At 34.9% G+C, this 19,611-nt stretch overlaps 1 protein-coding gene across 1 annotated transcript in view; it reads right to left on the bottom strand.

The window, feature by feature from the left end:
* Window positions 1-347: 347 nt before the first annotated feature.
* CEP128 (centrosomal protein 128) overlaps window positions 348-19,611 on the bottom strand; it is a 114,934-nt gene continuing 95,670 nt past the window's right edge. The window contains exons 21-24 of the mRNA XM_035539934.2: window positions 12,278-12,355; window positions 10,093-10,206; window positions 6,058-6,166; window positions 348-899 (exon numbers count right to left, since the gene is read on the bottom strand). Of these exons, the coding sequence (XP_035395827.1) occupies window positions 793-899; window positions 6,058-6,166; window positions 10,093-10,206; window positions 12,278-12,355 (408 nt within the window). The 3' untranslated portion in view covers window positions 348-792. The remainder of the gene's footprint in view (window positions 900-6,057; window positions 6,167-10,092; window positions 10,207-12,277; window positions 12,356-19,611) is intronic.

Below are 19,611 nucleotides of genomic sequence, written 5' to 3' on the forward strand. Positions count from 1 at the left end.
AGAAGAAAACAGAATAAATAAGTGATCATTAAACATTGCTATTAAAATTTTCACAGCCACATGGCAGTGCTTCAATGTGCTTCATACAGACGGGTGAAATGCTGGTGCTGTTAAATGCCTTACCACAGGTTCCACAAGGTCAGATTTGCCAAATCTAATAAAACTATTCTGATCAGAAGAATAGCACTAAAAAGCTTACAAGTGACATATGCTGAACCTGAAAGCATCATATCGATTTCCACTGATTTTGAGGAAATTTGGTTTTGTTCAATATTTATTGCTTCTTCCTTAAATGATTGTTGCAAATTGAAGAACCTGAAATCATAAATGTGTCTATACAACACTGCAACAATGACTCTTTTAATAAATATTAGGACAAAGTAATTTCAGAAAATTTTTTGATTATTAATAGTGTTATTAAATCTTATCAAAAAACAAATGTCCACACTATTCCTGTGTAGGGGTAAATACGCTCATAGCAAAGATTAACATCACAGTTCTTTCATTTCATAATATTTCAGGGATACAATAAAATTAGTTTAGGACTGCAAAAACAGATGTAAGAGGATACCATAGTCCCAAAACCACTTTGGTGCACAAGTTACATAAATTATCACAGGAGCTCATTAGACTTGTTCTTGGGGCTCTTCCACTTTGGCAGGGTTTGGCAATTGCTGAGTCATTAAGAGTATATCCTCCTACAGCAGATGAAATTACTACTGCTCAAAGAGTGAGAGTGAGAGTGGGATGGAATTTACCACAGAGAAAGCTTTTGCATTTTTGTACAATGTTCTACTGCTTCCCTCTTTCTGCTTGCAGCTTCATTTCATTGACAGCAACGTTAATAGAATCTTCCTTGGTGGCACTTGTATCAAAAGGAACCATTCTTTTCAAATGTGCTAAAAATAAGAGTCAGACAAAAAAAGTAATTAAACATCTTTAGAAAAAACACATAATCTGCTTTCTGAGCATGTATATGTTTATTTGAAATATGTTTCATGATGTAATATTATCCTTTACACAGCTATAATATGGTATTAATAAATATTCAATATTAATAATGGTATGAACTGAGAAACAGATTTATTTTTCTAGAGGAATATTTTAATGCTATTTTCAATCACAGAATAAAGCAGGGTTGGAACAGACCTTAAAGATCACCTTGATCCAACCACCCTGCCATGGTCCCACCAGACCAGGTTGCTCAAAGCCCCATCCAGCCTGGCCTTGGACATTTCCGTGGATGGGGCATCCACAACTTATCTGCGCAACCTGTTCCAGTGCCTCACCACCCTCATACTAAAGAATTTCTTCGTAATACCTAATCTAAATGTACCCTCTTAGTTTAAAGCTGTTACCCCTTGTCCTATCACTCCACTCTCTAACAAAGAGTCCCTCCCCAGCTTTCCTGTAGGCCTCCTTTAGGCACTGGAAGGCCACTGGAAGGTCTCCCTGGAGCCTTCTCTAAATGAATTTGCATTTTGCAGTTTCCAATTATTCCAGGTTCTTACCATTGTGCAACACTGGACGGTTTTGTTCTAGAATGGCGTCTTACAGCATTATGACATTGTCTTCTTAATTTTAATTTAGTTATTTATAAATGTCAATTCAAATTGTCTTAAGAGCTTATGAAAAAGTATGCATAGAGGGATAAAGAGAGACATCAGCAAACATTGCGGGACTTAATTGTCATGACAATAAAAATCAACATTTACAGCAACTTGTTTTTATTCCGCCATGATATCATTCCTACTATATACCATGTTGAAACAAGAGTGTTGTTTATCACTAGGTCCAAAGTGTCAGAGAAGACTGTGATCCTAGATACAGAAGTTTGGAAAACTGGTGGCTATTTTCTTCTCCATAAGGTCATAGCTTATGAAGCCCTGGAACATAAATTCCCAACAACACCAGAAAGCCAGAAAGCCATATGGCTGCTGGGAAAAGATCCATGTTAAAACCTTGAAGTGATGAACCATACAAAGAGAGAGAGGAACCAATTCACAAAGTTAATGTAAAGCATCTGTAACTCTTGGGACCTTCGTGCTATAAAACTGAAGAAAAGCACAGTGGCCATGAAAAACAATTTCTGAGGATTATTCTTTAGATAAGAACAAATAGTAAAATTTTAGACTAACCATTTGGTCTGATAAAAACGTAGACTGCAAACCATATCTAATGAACAATTCCTTGTATAAATTATGTCAGTTAAATATTGTGCTTTCTAAGAACTTCTTCTATAAACATGAAGACCAGACATAAAATAGTACTAATTACTCCTCCTTTCACCTTTGTGCTGATTGGCAACTTTATGTTAAATGGATGCAGACTGTTTTTTCTAATTATTCTTTCATATTTTCTCCCCTTTCTTCAACCAATTTGGAACTTAAATCTCAGGTTTCCCCTTGAAGATAAAGTATATTAAATGCATCTGCTCTCTCCAAGTCATATGAGACACACATTGGGAAGAGACTTTCTAATACTACCTATTGACTCTATAATCTGTAACGTTTTATGAGTCTAAGAGAGATGTAGTGGAGATACACTAAATCACAAAGGCTTACAAACCGCTCTGGAAACTGAATTTAAAAAAAAAAAAAAAAGTCTTCTATTTCTGAAGAAGTAAGGAGATGAATTAGTCACAGCAAATAGGTGATGACACTTACAGGTAGATTTATTAAAAGCTACAGGAGGTTAGAAGCAAAAGACCTCAAATTAGACTTCACTGTCAAAGCCTCAAATTATAACTAATTAATATCATCACTGAAATTAAAAGTTCATGGAGTTTATTTGACTAAGATGAGTGAAGTAGCTGATTTTATCATTTGCTGTTCAGTGCCAGTTACAAGAAAAGCTTCTTGTAACATTAATAACGCTGCAGAACTTTCACTTGAGAACTATTGCAACAACTTTAAAATACACTTTAAAATTTGAATGGTGGAGTACAGGGTCAGCATAAAACATTCAGTCACTAACCAATGTCTACGGATTAATTCAAATGCCTTAAGGTATCACAAACATCCACAAAGGGATTCAAAAGATGTGATGGGACTTATGGGAAATCTGTGCCTTCCTGCAAAGACAGCTAGACGGATATACTAGGACTTATATAACCAGTTCCTTTCCCTTAAAAATGAATAGGAAAAAGTAAAAACAAACAAACACCTCAGCACCACTCTGGGATTTGGAAAATATTGGAAAATATGAAATATGAAGATCTGCTTCACTTGTGATGTGGAAAATACCTTCCTGAAAGTTTTAGACAAGAAAAAAGTCCCTTAGCCATGACTGAATGCAGTTTCAAACAAAGCCTTCCTCAAATGCTGAAGACTTCACAAATATTTCAGAATGATCAACATTGAATCACTACTGTCTTTCATTCACCCCTTATTTTTTTACCTCTGGAAAGCTAAGTGTTGGTAAAAACCTCTCCCAATTGAATTAGAGAAAAAAATGGTTTGTCAGATTTGTATTCTGGTTCCCCACACACAAACTCTACTGTACCTTGGACTCTCCTCTTTCTTCCCACGAATTAGAAATGTTAGAAAATATCTCTTTCAAGGGCTTGTTCAGTTTATGTCTTTGTTAAGAATGCCCATCAAGTACTGGAACATTAAGAGGATAGAGTTTGATAAGAGCATCTTTTCCACGGGAAATAGAGAGAATGATTCATATTTACTACCACTACTCAGAATAAGCTACTGAAATAAATGAGTTTTAATGCTACTATCAGGCTCCTAACATAGCATTAAATCCAACTAATGCTATAAGCAATGTGTGTAACTGTGATTACTTTTAATGTTTAAAAGAAAATAATATTTAACCAAAATAATAATGAATTGACTAGATACACTTCAGTGTTCAACCCAAAGAAACATTCCTGTTCCTGATAATAATATTCTTTCCTGTATCAAGGAAGCCCCTATGAAAGATATTATATTTTTATGCAAATAGCAATACAATCCTGTTTCAGTTTCAAAACTATAATCCACTAACATTATGTCACTCCTTTGTGAGGCTGATCACCTTTAGCATTTATAAGTCACCGTATTTCATAGAATCATGGAATCATTCAGGTTGGAAAAGACCTCTAAGATCATCTAGAAAAGACCATCCAAGATCATCTTTAACTAGTCCACCAACTTATTCTATCAAATTCAGTGCTCTTTGCTGGTAGAAAAAACAGAATAGAATAGCTTCAGTTGAAATGGAAATTATTTCCCATTATTCAATTTATCTCATTAACTGATCAGCTATATAAAAATAAAGTCTACTTTTCTAACACCGCTATTCCATAATTGCCTCATTTGACCACATTAGAAAAATGTTGCAAGGACATGACAGCACCTTATCGGGCACTTCATCCAGCAAGTTTTTGCAGCAGGTTTACAGAATCAGGGAGTTAACTGAGGTAGAATGGACCTCTTGGAGATCATAGGATCATAGAATGGCTTGGGTTGGAAGGGACCTTAAAGACCATCTAATTCCACCCACCCTGCCATGGGCAGGGATGCCACCCATTAGATCACGTTGCCCAGGGCCTCGTCCAACTTGACCTTGAACACTTCCAGGGATGGGGCAACCAAAGCTTCTCTGGGCAACCTGTTCCAGTGCCTCACCATCTGAATTAAGAATTTCCTCCTAACCTCCAATCTAAATCTCCTTTCTTTAATTTAAAACCATTCCCCTTTGTCCTATTGTTATCTGATTAAGCAAAAAGTCGCTCTCTATCTTTTTTATAATCCCCCTTTAAGTACTAAAAAGCCACAATGAGGTCACCCTCGAGCCTTCTCTTCTTCAGGCAGAACAACCCCAAGTTCTCAGCCTTTCTTTGTAGGAAAGGTGATCCAGCCCCTTGATTATCTTCATGGCCCTCCTCTGGACCTGTTCTAACAGTCCAACTTGCCTGTAAGGTATGGTTTGTATTTTTTTTTTCTATACCCCTACCAGGCTGAGCTGTACTTTAACTTGGAAAGACATTGACAGGGATGATATTAAGGAAAATGGAAAAACAACTCTGAGTTGGGGGAAACTGTTCCTGGAGTACAGAAGAGATTGAGGCTTTCACTCATATGCTTTGTTGCTATTTTTATTATTTAATATACTCTGCAAAAAGATACTAATCACAACCTACAGATTTTGAGAGGAAAAGAAACCAATTAGCTTTAACCTCATCAGATCAACTCAAGATTTATTGCTGATGATTAGTAGTGTACAGTAGTGTACTCATTCCATGACAAAGAGGTTTGGAAGTGCAATGAAGCCTGAAATAGGACTTCCCATGACATAGAATGGAACTGGTTCCACTCACAAGGTTGCCAGAATGCAAACTGGCTATATTGAAAATAAATGGAAGGTGATATCCTTCTGAAGAAAAGTTTTTCATATCCACATGCTGATATCTGGTGCGCTGAAAAAAATTACTCAAGAAATTTTTCCTAAGTCAGTAATGACACTCACGGAAGGGTGTTCCTGCACCTGAGAAAGATCTAGTATGTCCTATCTTTTACTGAACAGTTCCTAGCTGTATCAGAGATCCTGTAACCTTTTATGACTAAGTTATATGTACACTAAGGGATAGAAAGAATAGTTAAAAACAAATTTTGAAGTACAAGCAGAATTAGTGAATTCAACTCTTACTGTTAAACTGCTTCAAAAACATAAGATTAACCAGTACAAATGAAAAATGTGGGAAAGAACTTTTTGGCTGAGGATGTGTCTTTGGAACCTGAAAAGATACACAACTTACATGTGTATGATTGTTCATGGAGAGATTCAGAAAACAAGTGCAGCCCTTTTATTTGGGCTAGGTTTGGATGACAAACAGATAATATTTTATTACTCAGTTAAAAAAAAAAAAAAGTATCACTGTGATGTAAAGTATTTCCTAGACAAAGACACCCATCTTGTATCTAATACTGAAATACAGCAGGACTCTTAAGATGATTCTAGCATTTTTTGTCAAAAAGTAGAATGTCTTGCTCTTTCAAGTAAAACAGCATTAAAAGAGGAAATAGATTACTTGTGATTTTTTTTTCCCTCTGAAACAATACTTACAACCTGATTCTGAGAGCAGCGAGGTGGACAAAAAACTGTTTTGAGTTCGCCAACTAGAAGAGGGAGCAGCCACTTGTATATCAGAAATGTCAGCATCCATTTCCACATCCTATGAAAGCCAAACAAAAATAAACAAACCTCGTTACATTAAACAGCTGTAATCTTTAACAAAATGCATACAGTAATACATGGGTATATGCTGTGATTTCACACATCCTGGAAAACACCGTTTTGAATTCTCAGACTAAGTATTGCAGTTAGGATCAAATTAATTTGCTCATGAGTTTCATGCCTGTTCCATCACTACAAAAATCTTAGCACAAACTGCTTTGCCTTGAGAAAAGTATTGGGAGCACTACAAGTCTTTGTCAATATAATAATTTGTTGCAAGAACATTCTCTTCTCTGTTTACATAACATCCACAGTGCAGGGCGTATTGGCATGGCAAACATCAGGAAATAATGAATTTTTCATCAATGAACAGTCTACATTAATTTACTGAAGTTCAACCTGTAAATAATAACAAAACTTAAATACATTTTGCCCACCACTGAAGAAACTAATTTCACTGATTTTTCATAACAAAATACCTCAAGATGTTTTTTTCATTTTTTTCTTTTAGCCATTAAATAAAGTTTGAATCACAATATTAGTATTTACATCTAGACCCATACAACACAGCTTTTCGGTGAGCAAAGTCATTTGGTCTATAAGCTAGAAAAAGAAGATAATTTTTAAAAGGCCATTTAAACAAAAATCTCTGTAAATCTTTATCAGCAATACAGCAAGCAGTCCACAGTTGCGTTACCTTCCAAAATAAGATTAAAAGCTTGGCTTGGTATCCAAATTACTCAGTTTCTTGAAATGAGAAGACACAATAATGCACAAATGCATCAGTACATAAAACATGCCATTTTGCTACTGAATTCTTATCATAAACACCCCTGGAGAATTTTGTTAAAACATCATGCAATTTATTATCCTACTAAGATTTGAAAACCAAACAGAAAACAAAATAAAAATTCAACATTAATTTAGAGATACAATGAGCTTTTGTCCCATCAATGAAGAGGGATTTACTTCTATTAAGACTAATGGGAATTATACATATTAATCCCCTTACGTGCTGATGAGAGACTTAATACCTAAAATGTACATAACACAATAACAACTTCAGAAGAATAAAAAAAAAGTTTTTTCATTCTGCTTCCAGAAATGCTATGTTAAGGTAGAGCTTTTTATTTTTATTTTTTTTTTTTAAAAAAAAGGCACTTCTACTAGCATCCACAATACACAATGCCTTTCTCATTACAGAAATTTCAACTTTCATAATGCACCTTTTCTCACATGTTTTACTCACATTTAGGTATGTTTGACTAGATCATAGAGCAGTTTATGTTATATGGACCTTAAATATCACCTAGTTCCAACCCCCCGCCATGGGCAGGGACACCTCCCACTAGATCAGGTTGCCCAGGGCCCCATCCAGCCTGACCCTGAACACCTCCAGGGATGGGGCATCCACAGCTTCTCTGGGCAACCTGTTCCAGTACCTCATCACCATCTGAGTAAACAACATCTTCCTAACGTCTAATCTAAATTTACCCTTTTTTAGTTTAAAGTCATTCCCCATTGATAGTTGTTGGTCAGATGTTTATAGCAGGGAAACTGTCCTAAAATATTTAAATATATCCATCATAACATTTATCTTTAGGTTTCTTCTCACTTTTTCTTTTGATTTTGCTTTAGTTGGTATTCTCTATTATTTATTTTATTATTACTGTTTGTTTACCTTCTTTTCCCCCAATTTCTTCTTTAGCTACTATCCTTTCTTTGTTGAAAATCACTGTCAGCCTCCGGCCCCCATTATTAGAGGAAATATTACATTTTAACCTATACAAATAGCAATTATGATTTTCCCAGGCTTCTAAGCAACAGGTATTTCATGGACATCTGACAAGGCTATAGCGAACTGGAAAGACTGAGGGGTAACAAATCAAATCATAAGGAAGGAAGAATAATAACTGTTTTTAGGAGAACTTTCACATTGGTTTCATTTTTGCTCCTTAAAATGAAAGAGGCTAGGACATGGGATTAGTTAATATCTGTCTGAGATTAGTGCTTGCAAGCAAGCTGAATGAAGTGTGTTACAAGAAAGGTTAGGAAGAAGATCATATCTGAGGAGAAAGTTTAACAATTCTGGATAAATTAGTTGTGGAATTAATGTAAAATATTTTACAAAAAACTCCCTTTCTTAACACATCTATTTTCTTATTTACCAAACATATTTGTCAGCTTTATACAGCAGAAGCTCTACATTGTGTATAGAGCATGAAACAAAACCATCAGAAAGAACGAACTTTGATGTCCTTGACTATACACTTCTACCAATCAACTTTAGAGACTCCTTACTGACAAATCATCAACATTTTAAAAACATGAAAGAACAATGCATTTGAGTTAGTTCCAAGGGAGGGTAAGAAAGGCAAGCATTAAAAAGGGATTTTTTAGACTAAGCCAGCCTGATCACTGAAATCAGATTAGCACCCGTCTGTTACTTGTTTTTGAACATTCTGTTCCATTTGTAACAGCTGTGACAGCAAAGAAGACTGTATGTCATGCAAAAACCCAATTAGGCCTGACTAAAAGAAAGCCATTAAATGCTCCTTCTTGTCTAAAGAAAGAGGAAATATTGTTTTGAAATCAGCCTTTTACGGATTCTGAACATAGAGTTCAAATCACACGATTCGTAAGCTCAGTCAGCTTAGTGCAATACTATATTCTAACTCTCAGCTGATTGCATTCCACTTAGATTTTCAATATTTTCCAAATTTCAGTGGTTATTGAATTAGTAACTCTTGTGTGAAGGCAACACAAATTCCAGAAATTGAAGATTATCACTAGCAATAGTCTGAAAGAGAATCTGCCCTGTTTCTTGCTTTCTTACTGAAGAACAACATGGCTATCCTCAAGTAGCTCAATACCTTCTTACAGCATCAACTCACTAAGCTAAAATACACTGTCTTCATTTTACCTTTTCTACTTTTTAGAAGACCTACTGATAAGTAGGTCAAGATTTCACAAATCAAAGACTGCTGCAAAGGAGGCAGGGAACACAAACAGCTTGAAGTTTTTCGAAACATGGTGCTCGATCCTAGACTTTGAGCTCAGCTGCTTAGAGACACACCTGAAAATACATTGCTAATGAATCTTGATTCATTGCAGTAGCAGAAACACTAGCACAATTCTTCAGTTCTGGTCATTTATTTGAATCACTGCCTAGTTCTGTACCATAAGAAAATGTAGGTGTCCTAAAGTAAGGTGCTATCATAAGGACATGCAGTAACATGAAGTAGTATGATAAGGAACAAGCTAATATGAACAGAAAGAAAGCATGTTAACAACTGGAAAGGTGGACTTGTTCCAGGCAATGGTTCTAAATTAAGAGCCCTGGATTTGTATTTCAGGGAGTTAGGAAATTATGCTTAACCCTGCTATCAGTCAGATGAGTGACCTTTAGCAAATCACTTCGATGTTTGACTCAGTTTTGTTTATGTATGAAATGGACATGATCATTTGTAAAGAATGCAAAAATGAACTAGTGAAAAATCATTATATGCAATCTACAAATTAATATTCCCTTTAATGCTGGAAACAGGTTTCAATATTTACCTTCTACATGAAAGGAAAAGGGAAAAGTGAACAAACCAAGCCAAAAATTGCTATAGAAGAAATTTGACAAAGCAATGGCATAAGTAAACACTTGAAAATAGTAAGACACAGGATAGCTTTTCCATGGAATTTTTAAGATTTTTTTTTTTTTTTTTTGGAAATTTTCACTTGGTAATGAAGACACTTCTGTCATCAAATTTTACACCAGCCATAGTAGCTACATAAAATTCTGCCACTCCAGGACAAAGCAACATTCACGTATGATTTATTCTGTGTTAATACTGTGAGATAATATTACATTAAGTAAGCTCAGATTGCTGAGTGAAAGTAATCACAAAACAAAAGTGGAGTACACACACATACCTTGAATTGTTGGACTCTTTGTTTTGAATCTTCCAGCTGCTGCCGCAGAGAACTCACAATTTCTTTATACTTTGTATACCTTTCCTCAATCATTTCCCTTCGGCAGTGGGACTCCTAGAAATGCATCAAAACATCTAAATGATTTTGTAATGTGAAAAACAGTTAGTAAATGTTGGCTGGCTATTGTAAATACAGGTATCACCCAGAATTTTCCATACAGCAATGAACAAACGAATCACTAACTTTTAGAGGCTGAAATACAGGGACCATATGAAAGCATGATGTTCTGTACAGAAGAGTAATATTAAAATGAATACAGGTTAAAATGTGAACATTTTAACGCCTCATCCTTAACTGGTAAATGAGATCTTGTAACTCTTTCTAAAATTGATTAGCATCATAGCTTCTAACAAAGAATTCTGTAATGGAGAAAAATTAATTACAATTCTTTAGAAACAGATGCTTCAAGAATAAAGTCCAAGGATATGGACTAAAGCAGTATTTCAAAACAAGAAAACCTAATGCTTCTCATAAGTAGCTAAGGATTCACTTGAATGAATACAGCTACCCCACAACTTGTGAGGCATTATCAGATGAAGATTTACTTTGTTTCCTTACACTTACAGTGAAAAAAATAAGGGAACAGCTTTCTAACTCTAGAAAGTCATGAATGGCTTTGAAATACTTTATTCATGCATACCACTTGAGAATAAAATATGCTAGATATGAATCATACTACCATAGGACATTGTTATATAGCTCTTTGACAGGATCTAGAACACTTCTCCTATTGTACAAAATATTCCAACGCATTACTTCAAGTAGAAGAATTAATGGAAGTTCAAAACTGACATAATTCTCACAACTAAGGTATAAAACTTACTTTCCTTGAATAATAAATGCATAAATGATAAATTACTTACTAAACAACATACACTTGTTGGGAGGGTCTCATGTTAAGAAAGCAGTCTTTAGAAAACTTAAAAGTACATGGGAGAGGAACAGAGCTCAAATTAAAACAAAGGATTTGGGTTCCAATCTCATAAATGCTGGCTAAGTGATAACTAAGGCAAACTAGAAAATGACAACATAATTTCATAGTAACTTCAAGTAAAGAGTGAAACTGTGAAGGAGATCGTAGGAACTCCACATTCACGCTTCTGTTTTGCCTAGCTTAGAGCAGAATTTTTCCTACAGCTAAGTAGAACCATCAGAAACAGAAGACAAATGTCAACCTCTGTCAGAGCAAAAGCTCTTCTGGGGATACTTGGAAACATGAAATTGAAGTTATACATCTCAACAATATTTTTCTATTAAAAAAAAATCAATTAGCATTTTTGTTCCTAACTCTATTGATAATGACATCAATATCACACCATAAAACAAGGTCTGAATCTGTTCTAGTATGTCTTAACACATGACCTCATGCAAGAACATTTTGAATAAACAATGTTCCAAACAAGTATGTTTTGAAAGGTTTGTGAATGTGTGAGGAGGAGAAACAACAAATGAAATGCAAAATGTTACGCATCTATCTATGATTTAATACTGATTTAAAATTTATTTTGTCCAGTGAGAACCCAAATTCTTTTTTAGTAAACCACTGACTTCATTCATGGGAAGCAATGATAATGCAGTGGTTAAGCCACTCAGCCACTAATTTAAGGCTATATGTTCTTGACAGTACCTCATTGCTACTGTCAAAAAGTTCCACCGACAGTGATAGTGAGAGAGAAGATTTGACAATTGTAAACAAAAAATATGTTTAAAAATAATAATAAAAAAAGGATCTGAAAGCTCATCTATTTTCACTCATTACTTTAAATGTTGAAAAAAACTGGTAGAATGTATTTTATTACAGTATTTTGAATGTTAAACAATGAATATCAGAATTCAACACTCAGCACGCATACTCTGAGTCAGTAATTAGGCCCTGACCTTTTACATTCAGTACTCAATGTTGCTTACTATATGGAACACCCCAGCAGTAGTACTAACTAGGACTAAATTAATGACATCAATAAAGCTATATTAACAACAACAACAAAAAAGGCTTACTGTATGGTTTTTTCATATGTAATTCTATATATCTCATTAACTGATTTATCTATACATATGGGGAGGATATTAACTAACCAAAATAATTTAGAACTACTGAAAAAGAGTTAAGTAAAATATTTCTCACTCCAGTATCTTTGAAATCTTCTAACAGGCTTAGTTTCTCAGGAACAGACTCCAGATGGTCTAAAGCAACTCGAGTACTCTAAGGAAGAGAACACAAGAGAAAACATTAAAAAAAAAAAAGGAGAAAATAAAGAAAAAAGAAGTAAATCAAAGAGTCATACAGTTTTTCCTCATACAGTTGAAGTTTCATGCCTTTGATCATTCTTATGTCTGATACACCATCAATTTAGAAGCAATTATGTTGTCTGTCTTGTTGTATGTTTCTTTCCTAAAAATTCCTAACATTGTTTTTAAGGTTGTAAGAGATACGCTTCCTACTAAAAATAGGAGATCAAGTTTCAGACCAAATGGGATTCATTTGCACCTCACAAAAATGAACCTGAAACCAATACACAGGCCCAACAGACCAAATTGGCTAGTGAACATGAGACAGTGATTTCTCTGCTTCTCTAATTATTTAGTTTAATTAGGAAAAAAATGTACTGGCAGACAATGATATTAGGATCTATTCCTATAAAACAATCACTTGGTTAACAATTAACGATCACGTTGCTCTCATCCCACTGCTAAATTCTGCACTAGGAATGGAAGATTCAGTAGGAGAAAAAACAGACATACACCTGGCTTATCTTACTTTAGATGAAGTCTAAAATATGGCTCTTTTTTCGGAATAACTTCTGCTCTTCACACAATGTACAATGAAGCAGGAAAACATCCCAGTCAATGGTGCTTGAAGAATAGGAACATTGTCACCACAGGTAAGAGGAAAGAATTTTGAGAGATGGTTGAACAAGAAGCTCTTGAAACTTGCTGCTTTGAGAGCAATAGGAAGAGTAAGTGGAGAGCCTACAAAATGGGGGAAAAAGGATTGGCCAGCAAGGATATTTTACATTTGAGGAAGCACAGGAAGAGTTGTCAAAAGTGAAACAGAGTAAAACAAAGATGCCTTAGTCATTTAGTGAGAACAAGAAAATAGAAACGAGACATGGAAAATAAGGTGGAGATAATCTAGGTATAAAGCTAAAACACGAAGCACTTTTATACTAAAGCATTAATTTTGTTAGATTTAAAATCTTAATTTTAAAAATAGTACAGGAATTATGTAAGACTGCATATACGGAGATATGCCTGGAAGACAAGTAAACCACTTCCTGCCATGGGAAGCATTGAGGACACCCAGTACGAACAAGTCCTTAATTGCAAGGTTGACATCTGACGATGACTAATGCTGACAAAATCCTGTAAGGACAGGAAGGTGCATACTTGGGCTGATCTCCAGTGAAGAAAGTAGCTCCAATCAGTTTCGCAAAATTCAGTCAGAACTAATAAAGTTTATTAACTTGTAACAAGAAAATAGTACATTCTGTCTCAACAGCTGCATGAGGTGTTAGTAGATTTTGCATTTGGCTAGCTGTGGTTAGACCAAACTAAAATTTATCATCATAAGAAATCTTGTATTTTAATGTGCAATTTAATTCGCTGTCAAGTTTGGTTTTTTTTTAACTTACAAAACTCATCTACAAAGATTTATTAGGAGAAAAGTATTGTTTTTCCTGTAACATATATGGTTGTTTACCAGAAAAGAACTATAGAACTTGCAGATGTACATTAATAATGAATGTATAAAATGGATTCTTCTTCATATTTCCAGCGTGCAGTCAGGCAGGAGGCCTACATATAGTGTTTAAAGTGTTTTTCACAGATTATAGCATAGAATTTTTTTTATAGCTATGAAATACTTTTTTTTTTTTTCCAAATGTTACTATACCTCTCCACTTCAAAATACAATTGCCCAGAGGTATCTATCACTCACTAATGTTTCCCTCTTCTAAGTATCAACCATTTCACTTTTACCACAGTAAAGCCGTAGTCATTCATATTTCATGCTTCATTTACAGTGGCCTTATGTTCATCAAAGCATTGATTTTCCACTACATTAATTTATGATGAATTGTAACGTTTGCTTCTTCTTTCCTGAGTAACCCCTGGTCTGCATGCATGCTTCTGAGGCTGAGAAATATATGAGAGACGATAGACTCTAAGCAATCAAATCTCTACCTGGCCTCATGAAATGCAAACTTAACTATATGTGAATCAAAATATTGATTCACAACATTCAGCAGTCATCCTGCTATCATACAGATACATGTGCATGAAGTTTTTGATTCTGAAGAGCAAAAACTCTCCCACCCTTTCAGAAACAAACTCCTTCCTCAAGGAAACAATCCAAGAATTGTAACAAAACACCATCTCTTTTCTTGGTCCAGCACCAAATTAAACTATAACTACTTTAAGCTTATGGTATATATTACCTAACACATTTGCTGAAGGAGTGAACTGCTGGAAAACAGACATTTGAGATGTCATACAGAATTGAAATAAAACTGTAGGGGACACAAGACAAATTTAACATAGTGACTTCTCATGATGCTATGAAGTATATTCAGTTTATAGCAGTTTTCTTTTCCAACTACAAAGATTTTTTTTTTTTTAATAAAGACCTGTAATCTTTTCTCATCATAAAAGGAACTCAGGTGCTAAGTGTATGCCCACGTCTGAAGCCATCCCATTTGTCAATTCCTTCTCTAAATTCCAGTGACAATACCTTATGTCAACACACACTGTAAATGAAGGAAGGTGCTCATCATTTCTTCTCTCCAAGTATCTCCTAAACATATCCCATCTATTTCACATACCACTTGTGAAAAATTTTAGCTGTGCCTCAGCTTGTGTCATTTAAAGCTACTGTTACGTTATTAAATGTCATCTTGAAAGCAGAAGACCAACCTTTGGGCTATATGCATACTCAGTCCTTAGTTTCTGGGTCTTATCAAAATCATGTGGATAAGGGTTGATATAGGCTTCTTGGATTTCTGAGAGTTTTTTTGGCTTCATGAAATGTAATCCTAACTTCACACACAAAATGATGGGTTCTGAGCTAACAATTACCGAGCAGGAATGAGATCATGAGGTAAACGACATGCAGTTCCAAGATTCTGCTAATTCAGTGCTCAATAACAGTTAGAAAAGCTAAATCAACATAGGACGTAATTACGAAAGGAAAAAAGCAAGCCAGAGAACATAACTATTCTGAAGTATGACTCCACAGCAAGTTCGCATCTTGCCTACTGAGTGCAGCAGTGGGAAGCTGATATGAAGAGAAACAGTTAGAATGGGGAAAGCTCAGAGAAGAGCAAGAAGATCAGCCAAAGCCATGGAACGCTTCTTCCACATGAGGAATGATTAAATACAATCATTCAATGGAGTAAGACTCTTCAGAAAAGACAACAGATGCCTGAGGGGAGAAATTACCAATTTGCTTAAAATCACAAGTCACACAATGAGAGAAAATTTTATATGGGTTTAAGCAGAATTCGGGTCAGTTTATGAATGAGAAACCTCAGGAAAGGATTCCAAATGCATAGAAACTACATCTACGTCCAGAAGTCTCTGAGCTTTGAATGGCTGGAATCTGACCAAATGAATGAATGGGAAACAAAATGTTTGCCTATCCTGTAACATACACTCTTCCCTAAGCTTTATATTTGGTTGCTTTTACATTCTAAAATTGTCTTTAGTTTTCTGAGCAGTTTGTGAAGTGATTTGAATAGGACAACATACACTATCATATTCAGAGACAGAAATGTGTGGCAATGGCCACAAGATAGAGCACAGGAAGTTCCGCACCAGCATGCGAAATAACTTCTTCACAGTGAGGGTGACAGAGCACTGGAACAGGCTGCCTAGGGAGGTTGTGGAGTCTCCCTCTCTGGAGATATTCAAGGCATGTCTGGACGCCTACCTGGGCAGCCTGCTTTAAGGAGCCTGCTTTGGCAGGGGGGTTGGACCCGATGATCTTTCGAGGTCCCTTCCAACCCCTTCGATTCTGTGATTCTGTAATATGTTCCCTTTTCATAAAACCAACCAAGAAAATTGTGATGTACAACTAAAAACAGAAAAAATAAAAAGCAAAGTTTCCTAGGGAAACGTCAATAAAGAAGAAGGAAAGAAAATAGTATGTTGAAAAACGTGAGAGAAAGGTGATGAAAAAGCTTTTAGCTGCCCCACAGAAATTGGTCTGGTAATTTAGTGAAATGCACAGCAACCTCTACAACATGGATCAAATGCCACACTTGTATCATTAATGACTTGCATCATTAATTCTATTAAGAGAGATGGATTTAGCCACACAAGATAAAATATGAAAAAGGATGTTGGAAGCACCTGAAACGGAGGGCATTTAAGTACTGTTAACTTTTTTCCAAGAAACTGCAAAGCTATATGCCATAATGCATACAAATAATCCTAAAGAGAGTAATCACATCTGTTTGCTCATTATTTAACAGGGAACAGAAGGTACTGATGGAACTGATAAGAGGAAGAAACACCAATTTTACTGAGTGAAGCTGTATTCATAGTATTTTATTTAACAGCAGACTCCTCCATAGAGTGAGTGCTGTTAATCTTCATGCTTTTAAAATAGACTATTTACTTTGAAAAGGGGCATTATATGTTTTCAGAGAATGATAAAACAAATTACTCATTTTCCACAACTTCATACAAACATTTTGATGTTCAAACTGCATGTGAACAGTTAATCCTCCTATACTGATGTATTGTTGTTGATAGACAGTTTCACACTATCTCAAGGGACCGATCTAAATTGAGATCACATACACATATTATTTTTAGTTTTGAAGCTTCAATGCTAAATTCACAGAAATCAAAGCAGGTTTGTGTATAGTTCTCTTAAATTTTGTCTTTATATTCAATAGACTGAAAACACATAAAACAGAAAACAAACTTCACTGACTTTCACATATGGTGCTCTTTTCTGAGGTAGGTAAAAACAAATGACTATCTGTATAGCACAGATATTTCTGAAAATTAGAGCTGACTTAAGTAACCGTTAGCTAATCCCCAAAGAATATCCATAAAAAGATTAAATGCAACTATAATTTTAACTGACTGCAATGCATTTCATCAGGGAGTTACACATAATTCAGATGAAGGATGTAATCTTAAAGGTGACCTATGATGACTTATTTTTAAATTGACTTAGCATGTTGTATACCTAAATAGCAAGAATAGGATGTATCTGGCACTTTTAAAGGTATCTTTTGCTTTCCCTGTTAATCTGCAAAACTGTGCATTGTCAGCTTCCATCTCCAGAACTAGATTGATGCATGATAAGCTCTTCTTTTAACAATGTGTGGTTCTATTTAAGAGGCCTGAGTTTGTTTGTTGACCTTCATATACCAGGCAAATTCCACTCTCAATGGGACATTCTGTGACCCAGTACATCTTCCATATGGAGGGAACTTTAAGAGAAAACAATATAAATATTGTATATCATTATATTCCACTTATACCACTTCTCAATTATACCATTGTTTTGATGATTTCAGCACATTAAGAAATCAATTTACGTTTATGAAATAAACAATACATATAAATCTGAGTTACACAACATAAAGTTCAATTGACTTTTATTAAACAATATTGTTTCATTGATGTTCAAGCTAGTAAGATTTTTTTTTTAAGCAAAAATTGCACTTGTACTAATGAAAAACAGCAAACCTTTGTTAACAAAGCATTGCAAATGTCAAACTAACTGAACTTTTAATTCAGACTCCAGATGATTTTGTATAGGGTGGACAACATTTTAATTAACAGAGCTTCATGGATGCTTCATTTAACATTCACAGTGACATGGACCATCTCTTTTCTCATTCATTATCACTTAACATCCCTATGGTAACTACAGGAATTGTTTATAGGGAAAAACATTAGATAAGTGTTTCACAAATTTTCAGTTTGATGCATACTAGTAGCTGGAAATGTGGAGGAGGTAGTACAGTCTTCTGGCAAGCCAGCTGTCTGTGAATCATCAGCTAGTGCTCTTAGTACTACTGGGGTACACAGAACTAAATTTTAAGAATCTGTTCTTTATAATTTACTAAGATTTTGATCAAAGATATCCAGAAATAATTACAGGATACTAAAAGAAATATAACATATGAGGCAGAGTGTGTAATATAAAGTTAGTGGGCACAGATTTTTAAAAGGTATAAAGACTTCCTTGTCATTCATAATGCTAACATCAAACTTCTGAAGCTTTGCAGACTAAAAATATTTACATGTAATTTACATTAATTTTTTTCTACACTAACAGTATTCATTAAGCCTTTCAGAAAACATTACCAAAATTAATTCACAGTCTCCATGAACAAAAAATATTGTTCAAATTTATAGCTGAAAAAAATCTGAATGCAAAGAGAAGTGATTTAGCCAAGGTTTCAGAGCAAATTTGTGTCAGAGTAGGAAAAAAATTAGGAATTTAACTTATAGATTTCCCCACTTTAATCAAAACTTGCATGACATTGAAAAAGTAAAAAACACTATAGTAGCATTAATAGTTCTAACTAATTTCTGTGTTTCTAAGGTTATAATTTGACAGAATATAAAATTTAAATCTAAAATGAAGGCTTTGCAGTACATTAGAAACATTCTAGTAAACAAGACAATTTGTTGTCAAACAATTTTAACTTTTATGATAAATTAAGTGAGAAAATGCATGCTATAGCACATATATTTTTATCTTATCACACTATAAGCATCCTATATTCCGTGAAAGAATTCACAGATGCACCCTCCCTTGATGAAAGGTCAACATTTTTAAGTGGAAGAAACAGGACTCCTCTTTAAAATTACACTTACATGCATATATATTCACACTACATTAAAAAAAATCTTTGGTGATGACCATTGTATATTAATATTCCTGGGTAAACTAAGAAATAACTTATGATATCTAAAAAAATTAGTCTCTTGTAATAAAGATTCATACTGATATTTCTACTTTCTCTAACAGAAAACCAGGATTATTTTGGTTTATCAAAATCTGGCAAAAATGTTCAATATTTGCAACTTGTAGAACATGTTATACTATCTTCACAATACCAAAAGGAGCTTTCTGCCTAGAGAATCTACGGGCTGTGTTAGGAGGAGTGTTGCCAGCAGGTCAAAGGATGGGATGGAATGGGAGTCATTTAGGTTGGAGAAGACCTTCAAAATCAGCAAGTTCAACCATCAACCTGACCTACTCAATCCCATCACTAAACAATGTCCTTTAGTGCCATGTTCACATACCTCTTAAATAAAGGAGGCGATACTTCCCCTATACTCAGGGCTGTTGAGACACATATGCAGTGCTGGGTCCAGTTCTGGGCTTCCCAGAGCAAAAGAGACATGGACATACTGGAGAGAGTCCAACGAAGAGCAACTAACATTGTTTAAAGGACTGAACCATCTCTCTTATAAGGAAAGGCTGAG

Source organism: Cygnus atratus, chromosome 5 (assembly GCF_013377495.2).
Source record: "Cygnus atratus isolate AKBS03 ecotype Queensland, Australia chromosome 5, CAtr_DNAZoo_HiC_assembly, whole genome shotgun sequence".
NCBI classification, from domain to species: domain Eukaryota; kingdom Metazoa; phylum Chordata; class Aves; order Anseriformes; family Anatidae; genus Cygnus; species Cygnus atratus.